Source organism: Caloenas nicobarica, chromosome 15, assembly GCF_036013445.1.
Source record: "Caloenas nicobarica isolate bCalNic1 chromosome 15, bCalNic1.hap1, whole genome shotgun sequence".
NCBI lineage: Eukaryota > Metazoa > Chordata > Aves > Columbiformes > Columbidae > Caloenas > Caloenas nicobarica.
Genome location: NC_088259.1, coordinates 2,464,165 through 2,478,718, shown reverse-complemented (window position 1 = coordinate 2,478,718; position 14,554 = coordinate 2,464,165). Strand labels below are relative to the sequence as shown.

The 14,554-nt window shown below is 52.3% G+C and overlaps 1 protein-coding gene across 2 annotated transcripts in view; it reads right to left on the bottom strand.

The window, feature by feature from the left end:
• MMP24 (matrix metallopeptidase 24) overlaps positions 1-8,992 on the bottom strand; it is a 48,624-nt gene extending 39,632 nt beyond the window's left edge. For both annotated transcript variants that reach the window (XM_065645833.1, XM_065645835.1), the window contains exons 1-2: positions 8,860-8,992; positions 6,598-6,746 (exon numbers count right to left, since the gene is read on the bottom strand). In XM_065645833.1, the coding sequence (XP_065501905.1) occupies positions 6,598-6,746; positions 8,860-8,958 (248 nt within the window). In that variant the 5' untranslated portion in view covers positions 8,959-8,992. The remainder of the gene's footprint in view (positions 1-6,597; positions 6,747-8,859) is intronic.
• Between the last annotated feature and the right edge of the window lie 5,562 nt (positions 8,993-14,554).

Below are 14,554 nucleotides of genomic sequence, written 5' to 3'. Positions count from 1 at the left end.
AAAAGACTGAACAAGAGCAAGCATGACCCTCCCAGATAACAAAGGCTTTCACCTGTAACGACCAGAACAGACCACTCCAATCTGTGGGTCACAGTCACCAAGTTCTACTAGGTCCTCCCCATAAGCCTTGACTCTTCTGATGTCCCTCGTCACATAGGAAACTCTTGCCTCATGGCCAGGCGACCTGGAAGAGCAAAGGCTGCTGTCCCTTCACAGGACCCACGTATGACCATCAGAGAAGACAGGTCTCCTCCCCAACCTCCTTTTTCTCCAGTCTCAACACATCTTTGCTTATTTCTTGCACCAGGCTGAGGGTGGTCAAACACTGGCACAGGTTGCCCTGAGAAGCGGTAGAGTCTCCATCCTTGGAGGTATCCAAAACACAACTGGACGTGGTGCTGGGCAACCTGCCCCAGCTGTCCCTGTTTGAGGAGTAGGTTGCAGTAGATGATCTCAAGAAGTCCCTTTCTGATATAAACGATTATCTGACAAGGAGAAATCGACTGTAGCCCAGAATATCATTGCACTCGCTGGTGCTAGCACACTCCAGAGAAGTCAGAAGCAGCTTACAGAGGAAAGAATCTGCCCCTCACTGCATGTGGCAGCAGGGGAGACAGGAGACAGGGACAGAAACACGGGAACTACAGGTACTGGTCTCCAAAGGTCCCAGCACAGCAGATTTCTGCCCCAGCCACATTCTTTGGGATTTTGCAGTGCAGCCCAGGACAGGAGACCAGGGCCCAGGAATCACGCAAGTGGTCTCTGGCCACAGCCTCCCGAGCACAGTGGCCCTTGGCCCAGCTTGGGCTGCTGCTGGGGACATGGCCCTGGCATTCATCAGGCGTTTTACACATTTGGTCTCACAGCAAAGGCAAGTGTCCACTGTGACACAAGGCCTTGAGAACACATTGCAGGACATGGGGTACGGAACATGCCACTGCCTGGTCACACACAAGAAGAGCATCGTAGCCAATCCTGGCAGATTTCACAGAATCACAGAATGGTTGGGGTTGGAAGTGACCTCTGGAGATCATATAGTCCAACCAGAGGAGCAGACTCCACCACCTCTCTGGGCAGCCTGTTCCAGTGCTCTGTCACCCCTCATCCTGCCATTGGGCACCACTGAAAGGAGTCTGGTCCATCCTCTTGACATCCACCCTTGAGATATTTATAAACATTGATGAGATCCCCTCTCAGCTTCTCTTTTCCTGGCCGAACAGACACAGCTCTCTCCTCATAAGAAAGGTGCTCTAGGCCCCTAATCATCTCCGTAGCCCACCGCTTGACTACCCAATTCTCTCCCCTCTCCTCAGCAGGGCTTCCCCCACAACCCCGGCCACCTGGGGGACAACTTTTGGCCTCCAAATGCAGACATTCCCCCATCAGCTGCAACCAGCCAATGATGAGCAGTCCATATGTGCCCACGTGCTTGAGCCTAAGCTATAGACATCTCATCTACCAGAAATATTAGCCCCACACCTTCAGGATGGGAGCCTCTTCCCACTCCCAGGAGATGGTTTACAAGACTTCTTTTCAGAACACCTTTTAAATAAAAACCAGACAGACACTTTGCCTCATCCAGCCTCACAAGGACTTTCTTTCACAGCACACACAGCTCAGGAAGCCGAGCAGCCGACCTTTCCTTAGTCCACTTCCTACACGTAAAACCTACAGGGGCTTACAAAGTGCACTCATCTGTCATCTGCTCCTCACCACAAACGGAGCAAATGAGACTTGTTACACATACTGTACTGAACCTGACAAGAACCCAAGCTGAGTACATAAAGCCAGCACACATCTTCCCGTCTTACATTACCTTACAGTTATCAGTACAGTACATCTTTCAGAAATGTAAGGAACCTGTCTTGCCCACACAACTGCTGCCACCTTCGAAGAAAAGCAGCACATCTAAGGTTTGCTTTTAGAAAAGCCATATTAACTCAACCTCAATACACCGTGTTTTTTCCAGGTGTCCTTTATTTGTGTTCTTTTGCATTGCTTCTACCACTTTGCTAGAGAGATGTTAGGCTTAATGTAGCCTAGATATTTCCTGAGTATTTTTTTAAAAAATTCCAGTCACGTGATATGGCACCAAGTTTTTAGCATAACATTATACAAACCACAGTGTGAATTAGGTTTTCATCTCCTGAGCTACATGAGAACTCCAGTACTCTGAACATCACCATCACCAAGCCCTGATTACAGTCAGAAAATGACCTTCTGTTCCACCTTTACTGGTTATCATCTAGAAGACAAAAAGAAGAGAGTGCTACCAAACCAATGTGGATGTGCGGGACAAGCCAGCAGGATTTCGCCGGGCAGTGCCAGCTCTGCTGAGACACCAGCAATACACCGTCAAGCCCCTCACACCCCAGGCCCGTCTGACGGACGGACACCGGCTGCCCCACCTCACGCCCCACGCCGAGCGGGCTGCGGGAGATCAGCCCCACAGGGGCTATCAAAGACAACCAGAACTGCACAGACACCCAACCAAGAGTTAATTCCCTCAAAGACAGTCAAGTTCCCTGCCCGTGCTGGCCTCGTCCCCGGGCCAAGCTGCAATACCGGCACCCTGGGCTTTAGAGGCTTCTTCAGCCAAAGCTGCCAAGGTATCAGTGTTTGCAGAGCTGCCGATAGAGTCATGCTACGCACAGCTGCCTAACTCCTCTTTCAACCCCATAACACCTCGGCCTGTCTGAACCCCCATATTCTACCACAGTTTGCTCCAGAGCTCAGCTACACACATTCCAAAACAGACCCAGCAATAAAGCCCAACTACCTGGTTAAAGCCAGTACCAGAGTTGTGCTCCTGTGCTAAAGTCAAGCTGGGAATGTTTTTCTGGATCAGTTCCCTAATTCAACATTCTTCCCAGACATAAGGAACCCAGTCTAATCACATGGGCCAAGTACGAGTCCAGCCATCTCTTATTTTCTCAGCAGGGCAGATCTATGGCAAAAGAATCAAAAAGCTGTAGCTTGCTGCTGTTGACCTTCTTCAGCTGAGCTTTTGGACAGCCATTCTCTACTGAGCAGTCTGGATAACCCTTTCTGAGCTCCAGGGGATTTATAAAAACACATTGCATCAGAAACAACCACAAGAGACAATTACTCAAAGCAGGATTCTTATACTTATGGTTTCCTTCCCTCCGCCCCAGCCTTTTTTTTAATTGGCACACCAATAACACTGGATCATCAAAGTTTATACTTGGCATTAGCAGGATGACCATGAGCCAGCGCTGGGCCCTTGTGGCCAGGAAGGCCAATGGGACCTGGGGGGGATTAGAAGGGGGGTGGTCAGTAGGTCAGAGAGGTTCTCCTGCCCCTCTACTCTGCCCTGGTGAGACCTCATCTGGAATATTGTGTCCAGTTCTGGGCGCCTCAGCTCCAGAAGGACAGGGAACTGCTGGAGAGAGTCCAGCGCAGCCACGAAGGTGCTGAAGGGAGTGGAGCATCTCCCGTGTGAGGAAAGGCTGAGGAGCTGGGGCTCTGGAGCTGGAGAAGAGGAGACTGAGGGGTGACCTCATTCATGGGGATCAATATAGAAAGGTGAGTGTCAGGAGGATGGAGCCAGGCTCTTCTCGGTGACAACCAGTGATAGGACAAGGGGCAATGGGTGCAAACTGGAACACAGGAGGTTCCACTTAAATATGAGAAGAAACTTCTTCCCAGTGAGGGTGCCAGAGCCTGGCCCAGGCTGCCCAGGGAGGTTGTGGAGTCTCCTTCTCTGCAGACATTCCAACCCGCCTGGACACCTTCCTGTGTAACCTCTTCTGGGTGTGCCTGCTCTGGGGGGGATTGGACTGGCTGAGCTTTCGAGGTCCCTTCCAATCCTTCCACAAGACTCTGTTAAATCGGGGAAGGTGTCATTCAGTCACCTACTACTGTGCCAGTGGGAGAGTTATTTTCAAACAGTGTCATGTATTCCAAGGTCAGGAACCTGCACAACAGGCTAAAAGCAAAGCACAAGACACACAAGACACTCCCAACACCACTAAGACTATTTCTCAGGTCCATCCAGGGCCATGTGATTGATTACAACAAACACAGCAGTCACCACTTTTGCTAGAGGTCAGTGTCCCTTCTCTCTGGCACGCTCCCAGGACCATCGCCTTGCCCAGCTGCTGAGCAAAATTACAATTCCATCCGCCAGCTGCAGGCAGGACACGAGGAGGCTGTTCTATGCATTCTCCCCTGCTCTCCTTACAAGCCTGTGCCTCTGGGCAGCCTCTCTGCTGAACAGACTCCTACCCCATCTTCCTCACAGGTCCCGGTAAGCAATACCAGTGGTGTTGTTCCTTCCCATTCCCCACTCCCACTGGCAGCCCCTGCATGATGGCTTTCGCACTCTCGGGTACCACTATTGGAGAATAAGCTCGGGGATTGGGGACACGTGGGGAAGGAGACCAAAAACTTCTGTAAGTGTAAACAGAATATGCAGAATTTGTTGCCTAACAAAGAAACCATAGAAAACAGTAACTTCGCACTCTGACTGATTCTAAAGTCACTTTACAGGGACAGAGGTTATGACGCTGGCAGAAGCAACGTAAAAATTAATAATTGCAATCTCAAAACTCTTACCACAGACTGAATTAACAGCTTAGCAAACACCTGAGTAATCTCCTTCCAAGCTCTCAGAGCCAGCCTGCCTTGCCAGCTCTGCTCCTTTTGCTCAGCTTCCACAACCAGGGCTGAGGGGATGGCCCAACACGGCCCAGCCACACATGCCCCTCCACTCAAAACACAGGGTCACTGCTAAGAGCATTTAGGACTTGTTTTTCCTTTCACATAATTTCTAGGTAGGTACTCCTGCCATACAACATAGGGACCTCCTGATTTAGGATGGACGGAGGTAGAGCAACCGTTCCTGCACAGCACACCCACGCTGGGTTGCAGCTGAGGTTGCGAGCTTTTGGAGAGTGGAGTTTCAGAAGAGGTACCATCCAGGTCTTTCATCCACCTGCCTTTGGGTGTTTACGCACCAATCAAGCCCTGCCCTTATACAAACTCAGTAAAATGTGGGCAACACCTTCATTTCTGCCAGAAAAATCCTTTTACTTACTAAAGCAGGGACTCTCAAATGCAGTTTGCTCCCATCGCCCACAGGGCAGCAGAAGCAGCTCCCTAACTTTCCAAACTAGCCCCCCAATGCCATGGCCCCTTCTTACCCCAGCCCGTTCCAACTCACACACATCCCACCTGCAAGCTTCTGCATACAACTGCACGTACACAACCTTGCTCTCTGGTTCTGCTTCAGCATCCACTTACTAAGGGCAAAGAGATTCCAGATGAAAAATCCCCACCTTTAAAAACCATTTCATTTTCAACTCATTTGAAAAGTAAACAAACAGGATTTTCTCTATCCCTCAATGGGGAACAAGGGGCTTGTCCTGTGAACTAAATGAGTGTGGGAGAGGCGCTCCCAGTCCAGGATGATCCTCTCCTGCCTCATTCACTCATTTCTTCTGTTTCTCCCTCTTCTTGTAGTCTGGAAGGCACACAACCAAACCCCTTTGTTCTGCCCACTACTTGGTTACTTGGTGCCCCCTTCTTCAGTGCTACTGCGTCTCTTTTGCCAGCAGAGTGCTACAACAGGAGAGGTGAACTCGGCAGAGCGTGCTCTAAAAGGGTCTGCTGATGCAATAAGGAAAGGTCAAGGGAAAACTCTCAGGCAGTGCCTAAACAAGTCCTATTATTTGTGCTTTCTTTTGTTGCTCACCACGAGATGCTTCTTTCCCCCAGAATTAGTAAGACCTTATATGCATTCTGCTTTAGTCAACAGATGCTGCCCTAGTCCAGACCAGCAGCAGATTTAGTCAATACACGACAACCAGGCAAGTGGACGACAGGGACCAACAGCAACAAACTGCTCCCACTCCAGAACGCTGCTCCCACCCCCGACACAACACAGCTCTCACCCGCACCACCGCAGCACACGCTGAAGAGCAGACTAAAGGCAACAGCCTTCAAAGAAGAAAGTCACTCCAGCCCAGGCAATTTAGACCAATGCTTCCATGCTATTGAGACACTGATCACAAACGACAAATAACACATGGTCAACATACAGCAGAGAACATCTGATGTCCAACAAATGGCAACTACTGACAGCTAAGTAGTCTTGGCTATTGTCATCAGACTACAACAACTCACTTCAAATTGGAACTGTTGATCTCCACCAATAGCATCTATGGAGATCCATGATTCCAGTTAATTACTAAATGCACTAGAAGCCATTTCTGAAGGCAGATTTTCACCTAAATCCAGAGAGAGATGGAAATAAACGGAACCCTCAATGTTCTCTGCTTTCAGAAACCCACAGGATTCACACTTTGCCTGTGCGTGATCAGCAGGGATCTATGTACAAAACCCAACAGTTAGCAAGAGCTTCTCCTCACACTTGCAAACAGTACTGTTGGCAAAAAGCAAAGGTGAAGTTGTCCCAATGCTTTCGTTAGGGGCACCTTTCTGTAATCAAGAATTTCTGGCTGAGTCAGTCAAATATATCCCTTTTGAGAACTTCTTATAGCTGGAATAATAACCCAGGTGATACGACAATGTGTTAAGAAAGGGAAATACAAAATTAGCCTACGTTACTCTTACTCAATAGTTGTCTGGTCCAAAACTCCTGTTACTGGGATCCCATAAAACTGCTGCATAGTGGCAACTGCGGACTGCACGGCTTTTCCCGACTGCAAGGCAGACATTTGGCTGTCAGATGGAAGTAAGTAGCCATAAGTTTTTAACCAAACCTGTAAAACAGAGAAACAGATGGTAAGATGCCACAGTAAGTTTTCAACTTAACAGATCAGAACATTTCCTCAAAAGAAAAAGTGACTAACTAGCCCCCCAAAAATTCAACTACCTCTCTTTTTTTTTAATTAGGTTTGGTAATATCATCTGATCCCTAGGAAGGGTTGAAGACCCAGCTTAATATCACCTTGTCCTGACAGGACAATGCAGACCTGCCAATTCAAAATAGTCGTCATCCCTACTGAGTAACTGGGGCAGCCTTAGGTCTCTGGGGCACCAGAGATGCCCAGGGAGCTCTGTCATTGTTCCAGAGACCCCCTGCGCACCCTGTCACCTGCACACCTTGTTACCTTGCTGTCACCAGCCCACACAGCAGCACGCTCTCCGGAACCCATTGCCCACCCACCACCTGCTGCTGCTCTGAACCATCACCCCAAGCAAACGGCTTAACCCAGGCAGTCCCTGCAAACACAGATTCAGCTTTACGCTTGCACTGAGCACAGGAGTATTTCTTAAAAAAAAAAAAAAAAAAAAAAAAAAAAAAAGCACCACCAAAAAACACACTCAGAAAGTTTGCAGGGACTCTGGTTAGGTGGATTTTTTTCTCTACTAATAGCAGATATCTAGCAAATTGTCAGAACAGGAAAAGAGCCAACTCTCCTCAAGGAGCTTTGTCCCTTTTCCCCACCTCCTCCCCTAAATGCAGCCTTAGAAATAAACACATGTCAAACTTGTCAAAATGCTAAGGACAGAATTTTCAAAAACACCCATCAATTCAGGGGTTTTTTTCTTCCCCTCTCTCACTTTGATACCAGAAGAAAAAGGAATATTAATTCACCATCAAGTGCAAATGCCAATAAAACTTGAATGAAAGCTTGCTTTCATAAACTTTCCACCAAATCCTTTCATGCACACACCCCAGTGTTTCTTCTGGCCAGTACCCCAGCCCTGCGATTCAACACTTAGACCAAGGGTTACTATGAGATTGACAGATATCCCATAAGCTTTTTCCAGCCACAAGGACAATCCCATCTGACCCACAAGGTAGAGTCCTCAACACACAAGCGCTGATGAATCATCTTGCGTTGGCAGCCTGGTCGCTCAGAGGGAGAGGAGACAAACACCGTCCCTTAGGACAACAGGGCAGCGGGAAAGGGACTCAGGTCAGGGAAGCACAAGAGGGAGAACAATCCCCATTTCTTCATGGCAACAAGAAGATACCAGAATACATTGGGAAGAGAGAAAGGCCTTGCTTCCACAGCAAGAGAACAAAGGCATAAGACAGTACCTGCGCCAGGCATGTTAAAGTTCACCAAGTAAATGCACACACAGCACTATGCAACATGGACATCAGCAATGGCTCAAGGCAAAGCCAAGCTGCAAGCCTGCTTGGAGACTGGACATTTGCTACTGCTGCCTTGGCACCTTGCGTTGGCCTCTGACAAGCACAGCACGCTGGAACACCTGAACCTTCCGTCTGACCAAAATACGCTGTCTTTGAGCAGCAAGGGCTCAGTAACCAAAACAGCTCTGAGAGGCGCTGCCCGCAAGTATCTCCTTCTCCTGCCAGCCAGACTCGGGCGCGGCAGCGGGGGAGGGACGGGGACGCCGGGCGAGGGACGGGGACACCGGGCGAGGGACGGGGATGCCGGGCGAGGGACGGGGACGCCGGGCAATGTCTGCACAGGCACCGCGACCGGCTCCTCCCGGGAGGCCGGTGCTCCCAGCACACGGGGGCCCGACTGCTCTGCCCGCCGGGTCCCGCCTGCCCCGGCACAGCGCGGCAGCGACTGCCAGCGACTGCGGCCGCGCACCCTCAGCGCAGCCCGGCAGCGGACACCGAGCCCGGCCGCTCCGGCAGCGGCTCGAGGCCCTACGGGAGGTGCCCGAGGGCAGCGGCAGCGCCCGGGCGCGGCGAGGGGCTGGAGCCGGGCGCGGAGGAGCCGGGGAGCCGCTGCCCTCCCCGCTTCGCAGCCCACCCCCGGGCCAACGCAGCGCGCAGCGCACAGCCCGGCCCCGGGCTTCCCGGGCCCCGGTCCCAGCTCCGGCACCGGCGGGCTCGCCACCCCACAGAGCCGCCCGGGCCGGCCCCAGCCCCGCTCCCAGACCTACCCGGCCGGGGCTGGTGTCGGCGGCGGCGCGGAGCAGCGCGCAGAGCAGCGGCAGCAGGGAGCCCGCCGCGGCCAGGCCCCGGCGCCGCCTGGGCGCCATGGCAGCGCTCGGGGCTCCGGCAGCGCTCCGGCCCAGCGGCGCGGGCTGCGGCTGCGTGCAGGAGCCGGAAGGGGAAGGAGCGGCCGCGCCGCCTCTTCCTCCGCCGGGCGGGGCCGGGCAGGGCGCTGCGGGGCCGCTGCTCTGCGGAGGGCCGCGGCCCTGGGGAGCTGCGCCCGGCGGAGCTTCCCCCGCGGGAACGGCTGGCCCCGGGCCGCGTACCTCTGGGCTTGTTCCACTTCCCCTCCTCTGGCTGCGGGCAGGGGAGAGGCGGAGGGGCCGGCAATGGCCCCCGAGCCCGCGGCGGCACATAGCGGGAGGGCCGAGGCCTTTCCCTGCCGGCCGCTCCTCTCACCACGGGCTCGTTTCGTGCTCAGAAGCTCCCGCCAAGGCTGCCTGGCGTGGGCTGGGGCAGCCTGGAGATACCACACGCGTAGGAGTCGGGTGCGGGGGCCCAGCTGCACACACCTCACATCCAGCCCGGTGCGGCACTGGCAGTTCGCTGGCCCGTGGTCCTGCCCTGAAGCCATCCCAGGCCGCAAGGAGGGGCTGCGCTCCTGAGCTGTGTGCCCAGCGTGGGGTTTGTGCCACCTCAGAGAGACCCAGGGCTTTGTCACACTCCATGTCTCCGCTTTGTTTCACTTGGGGCCAAAAATGATGCCTCGTGGTGACAGGCTGAAGGAGGAGGCTGTGGACGGCAGGGTCTGAAACAGCAGTTGGCAGCCTGCACTTTCACACACGCTTAATAAATTATTCTATCAGGGATTTTGGGTGGGGGAGACGTTCTGCCACCAGGCGAACCTCTTGCTCTGTCAGTGGCTGAACCATACTGACGCACGCGTTTGAAGGTGTATCTGCTGGGAAGGAAGGTTGGAGCACTGTGCCCGCAGCCAGCCCGGCACAGGGACTGAGAAACCTGAGCTGGGCAACGGGCGTCAGCGCACCCGCCATGTGCTGGACCTGGAGGAGTCACCGTGCCCGGGAGTCCCAGGCCAGAAGGCGCTGCTGCTGCCGCGGGGAAACAGTGAGGACGTTGGGTTTTACAAATACAGGACAGGGATTTCATCTTCTTGTCAAAGCAGCTTTATGAACATGTTCTGCCGCGTGAACAGCCAGTGCTGGCCTATTCCCTGCTGACTGAAGCTGGGAGCAGCTGAGCTATGCTCAGGACAGCCTCTTTGCCCTGCCCGCAGGAGCTGGAGGGGAACTCTCTGCCAAGACAAGGCAGCAGAGCTCCCCCACGCTCCTCAGTGCTGCTGATGCCCGGCCTCTTGGGTTTTGCCGGAGGAGAGCTGTCATTTCTACCCCTTGCCTTGCTGCAGCAATCCTCCTTCTCCCCAGCACTGCCACTTTGTCAGACCATCCCATTCACTGTCACACTGTACCTCTTTAGGAACTGGAGCAATTGTAGTGTGTTTGGCATTAGAATAGAATAGAATAGAATAGAATAGAATAGAATAGAATAGAGTAGAGTAGAGTAGAGTAGAGTAGAGTAGAATAGAATAGAATAGAATAGAATAGAATAGAATAGAATAGAATAGAATAGAATAGAATAGAATATTTTCAGTTGGCAGTGACCTACAACAATCGCCTAGTCCAACCGCCTGACCGCTTCAGGGCTGGCTGACCAAAAGTTAATTGTTGTTAAGGGCATTGTCCAAATGTCTCCTAAGCACTGACAGCCTTGGGGCATTGCCCACCTCTCTGGGAAGCCTGTTCCAGTGTCTGAGCACCCTCTCAATAAAGAAATGCTTCCTAATGTCCACTCAAAACCTCCCCTGACAAAGCTTTGAACCATTCCCATGCACCTTGTCCCTGGATCCCAGGGAGCAGAGCTCAGCACCTCCCTCTGCACGTCCCCTCCTCAGGGAGCTGTAGAGCCAGGAGGCTGTCGCCCCTCAGCCTCCTTTTCTCCAAACCAGACAAACGCAGCGCCCTCACCTGCTCCTCACAGGACGTTCCTTCCAGCCCTGTCACCAGCTTTGTTGCTCTCCTCTGGACGCGTTCAAGGACCTTCACATCCTTCCTAAATTGTGGGCCCTATCACAGCGCACAGGGCTCAAGGTGAGGCCGCACCAAAGCTGAATACAGCGGGACAACCCCCTCTCCTGACCCGCTGGTCACGCTGTGTTTGATGCCCCCAGGACGTGGTTTGTCCTCCTGGCTGCTCCAGCTCTGCAAGGTCACACTCGTACAACACCAAGCTCACATCATAGCATTCAAGTTGTTCGGTTTGTTTGGGTTTTTTTTACAATACCAATCAGAGTTTAACAATTTAAATTCCTTTCTGGTCTCAAAATTATTAGATAACAATAAGAGCAAATTAACTTACAGTACCGTACTTCATCCCATTTTTTCCAAAGTTCTGCAGAACAACATTAATTGCAATACAGCATTAAACCCCAGAATTCTACATTTAAGCCACATTCGAGTACAATATCGTTTCAAATTCTCTTTCATCAGAATATTCCCCTAAAAGTTACTCTAATGTGTAAGGATGCATCCTAAGGGGGAGCAAAGTGATATTTTAGTAGTGGAACCGGTTCCCATTTTGTAATTATCTCCCCAAACAAAATTCTTTTGGTACCAAATATATATGTATGAACAAAAATACTGAGCTCAGATATGAAAACCAAACACCAAGTTCAAATATGCAGATGGATCACAGTTACCCTTATTCAAGACAACATCTCGACTTTTGCATTGCACCTTTGGACAGCTTACTGCTCAGCCAGGTAGAGGTGCTGCCGGGTCTCCCTGACAAAACAGGTCAGTGCGCACTGGAGCCCAATCAGCACCTGCCCCCCCGCTGCTCTAGCAAGCTGGACTGGGCAAGGCTTTTATTAGTGTCTTATCTGGCGTGCTACAACTGTTATCCCAAAACAGGATTCTTTACTTGGTGTGCATACAAAAGAGCCAAATTTAGTACACCGAGATGAGACACAGCCTATCACAGAGTTGTGCAAGTCTGAATGCTGGAATAAAGCTAGCATGCTAGAAAGAAAAGTAATAGCTGTTACACACAAAATTTTATCATCACATTCATGCAATTAAAAAAACCTAAATTACTCATGATCTTATGTATTATCACAAAACGCACATTTTGAGTCCATGGATCCTCATTATTTAACAGTCTGCGAACTCACCGTACCACACAACAGACAAAGACCTACTAAAACTGCAACATGCTTAAACAAATAGCCACAAAGAAAACAGGCTAACAAGGAAAACATCTATGATTGCTGTGTTATGCTTAAAGATACTTAAAGGTTGTATTCTCCAGCCAGTTTTCCCAATCATTTAACTTATACAGCAGCCACCACTGATTTCAATATTTAACAAGATCCTCTTCCTCATATTTCCAAGTGCTTTCCTATGTTCTAAAATACCTCCCAATACTGATTTCTTAGGAACACAACTGAAAACAGTCATTTCTGACCCCATCTCGTAAGTAAAAAACCATGAGAAGGGGAGGAGGAGGCAGGAAGCAAAGGGCTGCTTGCAGCGCGAGTGGGAAAAGTGGGGAGAAGGTTTTATGGCGCACTTACACAATCAGTGCCACAAAAAAAACAACTGTAAAAACAACCAGTAAAACAATTAACTCACATTCCTGACAAGCTGCTTCATTTTCAGAGAGGCAATACACAGAAGCACGTAGTATGTACTGTAAAACTCACAGATAACATGTTGATAGCAAACATTAGCATTCTCTACTGCTAATTTCAACATTAGTGCTTCCTTAGCTTCTAAGTTTTCAACCTGCTTATTGATGGTGTCTTGAAGATGGTCAATAAATTGCATGTAATTCTCATTGGGACCCTGATTAATAGTCGTAAATAATTTGGCTGCTTTGTCGGGTTCAGGCACCTTTATCATAGCTTGATATGCAAGGTCTGCTGACTGCCTCAGGATTTCAGAAACTAATCGTGCCTGTAATTGTAGTGTGCCAATTAGTGTCTCTTCCAAGAGTTGGGGGATACCTGCCCCTTTCAATGAAAATGCCGAGCAAGAGGTAAAGGCTGCGAAAGGAGAACTGGTGTGTTTTTGCGAGGCTGGAGCTGTGGGAGATGGCTGGGAATGGGGCTGTGTGGAGCATCCCTCATGTTTCCTGCATGGAATTTGGGGAGGTGAAAGGCGTGCAGGGCCAGCGCTGGGACTAGGGACGAGACCTCTCCTAGGAAGCCAGGCAGAAATGTCACCTTTGGTTTCAGATTGTTGTGCTGCTATTGTGTTCTGGTTTTGTAAGAGTTACCTCAGAATATCTTCACTGCTCTCTTAACGGTCCTCTTTTGATGTTTGGGGGGGATTCTGCCCCTCTGCCCCGCTCTGGTGAGACCCCCCTGCAGGGCTGGTCCAGCTCTGGGTCCTCAGCACAGGACACACATGGACCTGCTGGAGAGGGGCCAGAGGAGCCCCAGAAATGATCCGAGGCTGGAGCAGCTCTGCTGGGAGGACAGGCCGAGAGAGTTGGGGGGTTCAGCTGGAGAAGAGAAGCTGCAGGGAGACGTTATTGCGCCCCCGGGGCTGGGGGTGTCTGGCAGGACATTGCCGGGGCTGGTGGCGCCGCTCATGTCCCGGCCCCGGCCCCCAATGAACGAGAACCGGCAGCTGAGTGGGTGCGGGCGTTGGGGGGACACAGGGCATCCCGGACCCCACTTAGGGGCTGGAGGGGGTGGGGGTGTCGGGCCAAGTTGGAGGGCACGAGGTGGGCTCTGGGGGCAGAAGGGGAGAGTTGGGGGGCAGAGTGGGGGTCCCAGGAAAGGGCCGTTGTCTACAAGCGCAGACCTTGGCCCCGAACCATCCTGCCATGACACGGCCCCACTCGGGGACAGATGTGGGGCTGGGCCCCAGTTTGGGAGGGCCGGGGTGGTTTAGGGGGCCCATAGAGGCATGTTGGGTGGCACTGGAGGGGGTTGTGGGTGGCCCGGACCATGGGAGGGGCCAGTTTCCTGACCCATTCCCCTCGCCGTGGGGCTGCAGATGGGGGTTAGCCCAGCCCCCCCAAATCCTGCCCCACGGTGGGGTTGGGGACCCAGGAATCTGTTCCCCCCAAATCCTGCCCGTGTAGCAGCTGCACCCTCCCATGGGGTCCAAGGCTTTGGGCAGTTGGAGGCTCACTGGCACCTTTTGTGCCCCCCTGTCGTCTCACCGCTCCATCCCGCACCCGGGACTCCGGTCCCTCACAGCCCCCGGGCTGGGGGAGCAGAGGGGCAGGACCCCCGGTCACAGACAGGGTGCTCAGCCAACGAGGTGCCCCAGCCCAGAGAAGCTTCCAGACCATGTCCATAAGTGACCGGGCTATAAAACAGGACCCCGCTAACCCCCCTGGAGTGATCTTCTGGCTGCCATGAGGGAGGTGAGATTCCTGCCTCGGGCAGGGACACCGCCTGAGGAGGCTTCCTGGGACTGAGAGCCCTCACCGGCTCCTGGGTGAGCAATTATTTTTCCTCGAGGGAGCCCCTGACAAGCGATTGTTTGGGGTGCGGGCTCCCTGTGAGCGAGGGCTGGGCCTGCCCGGCTCCTGTGACCATGTGGTGATAATGGCCCCGATGCTCTGTGGAACCTGCTGTTGCTCAATGTCCCTGTAGTGCTGGTGGGT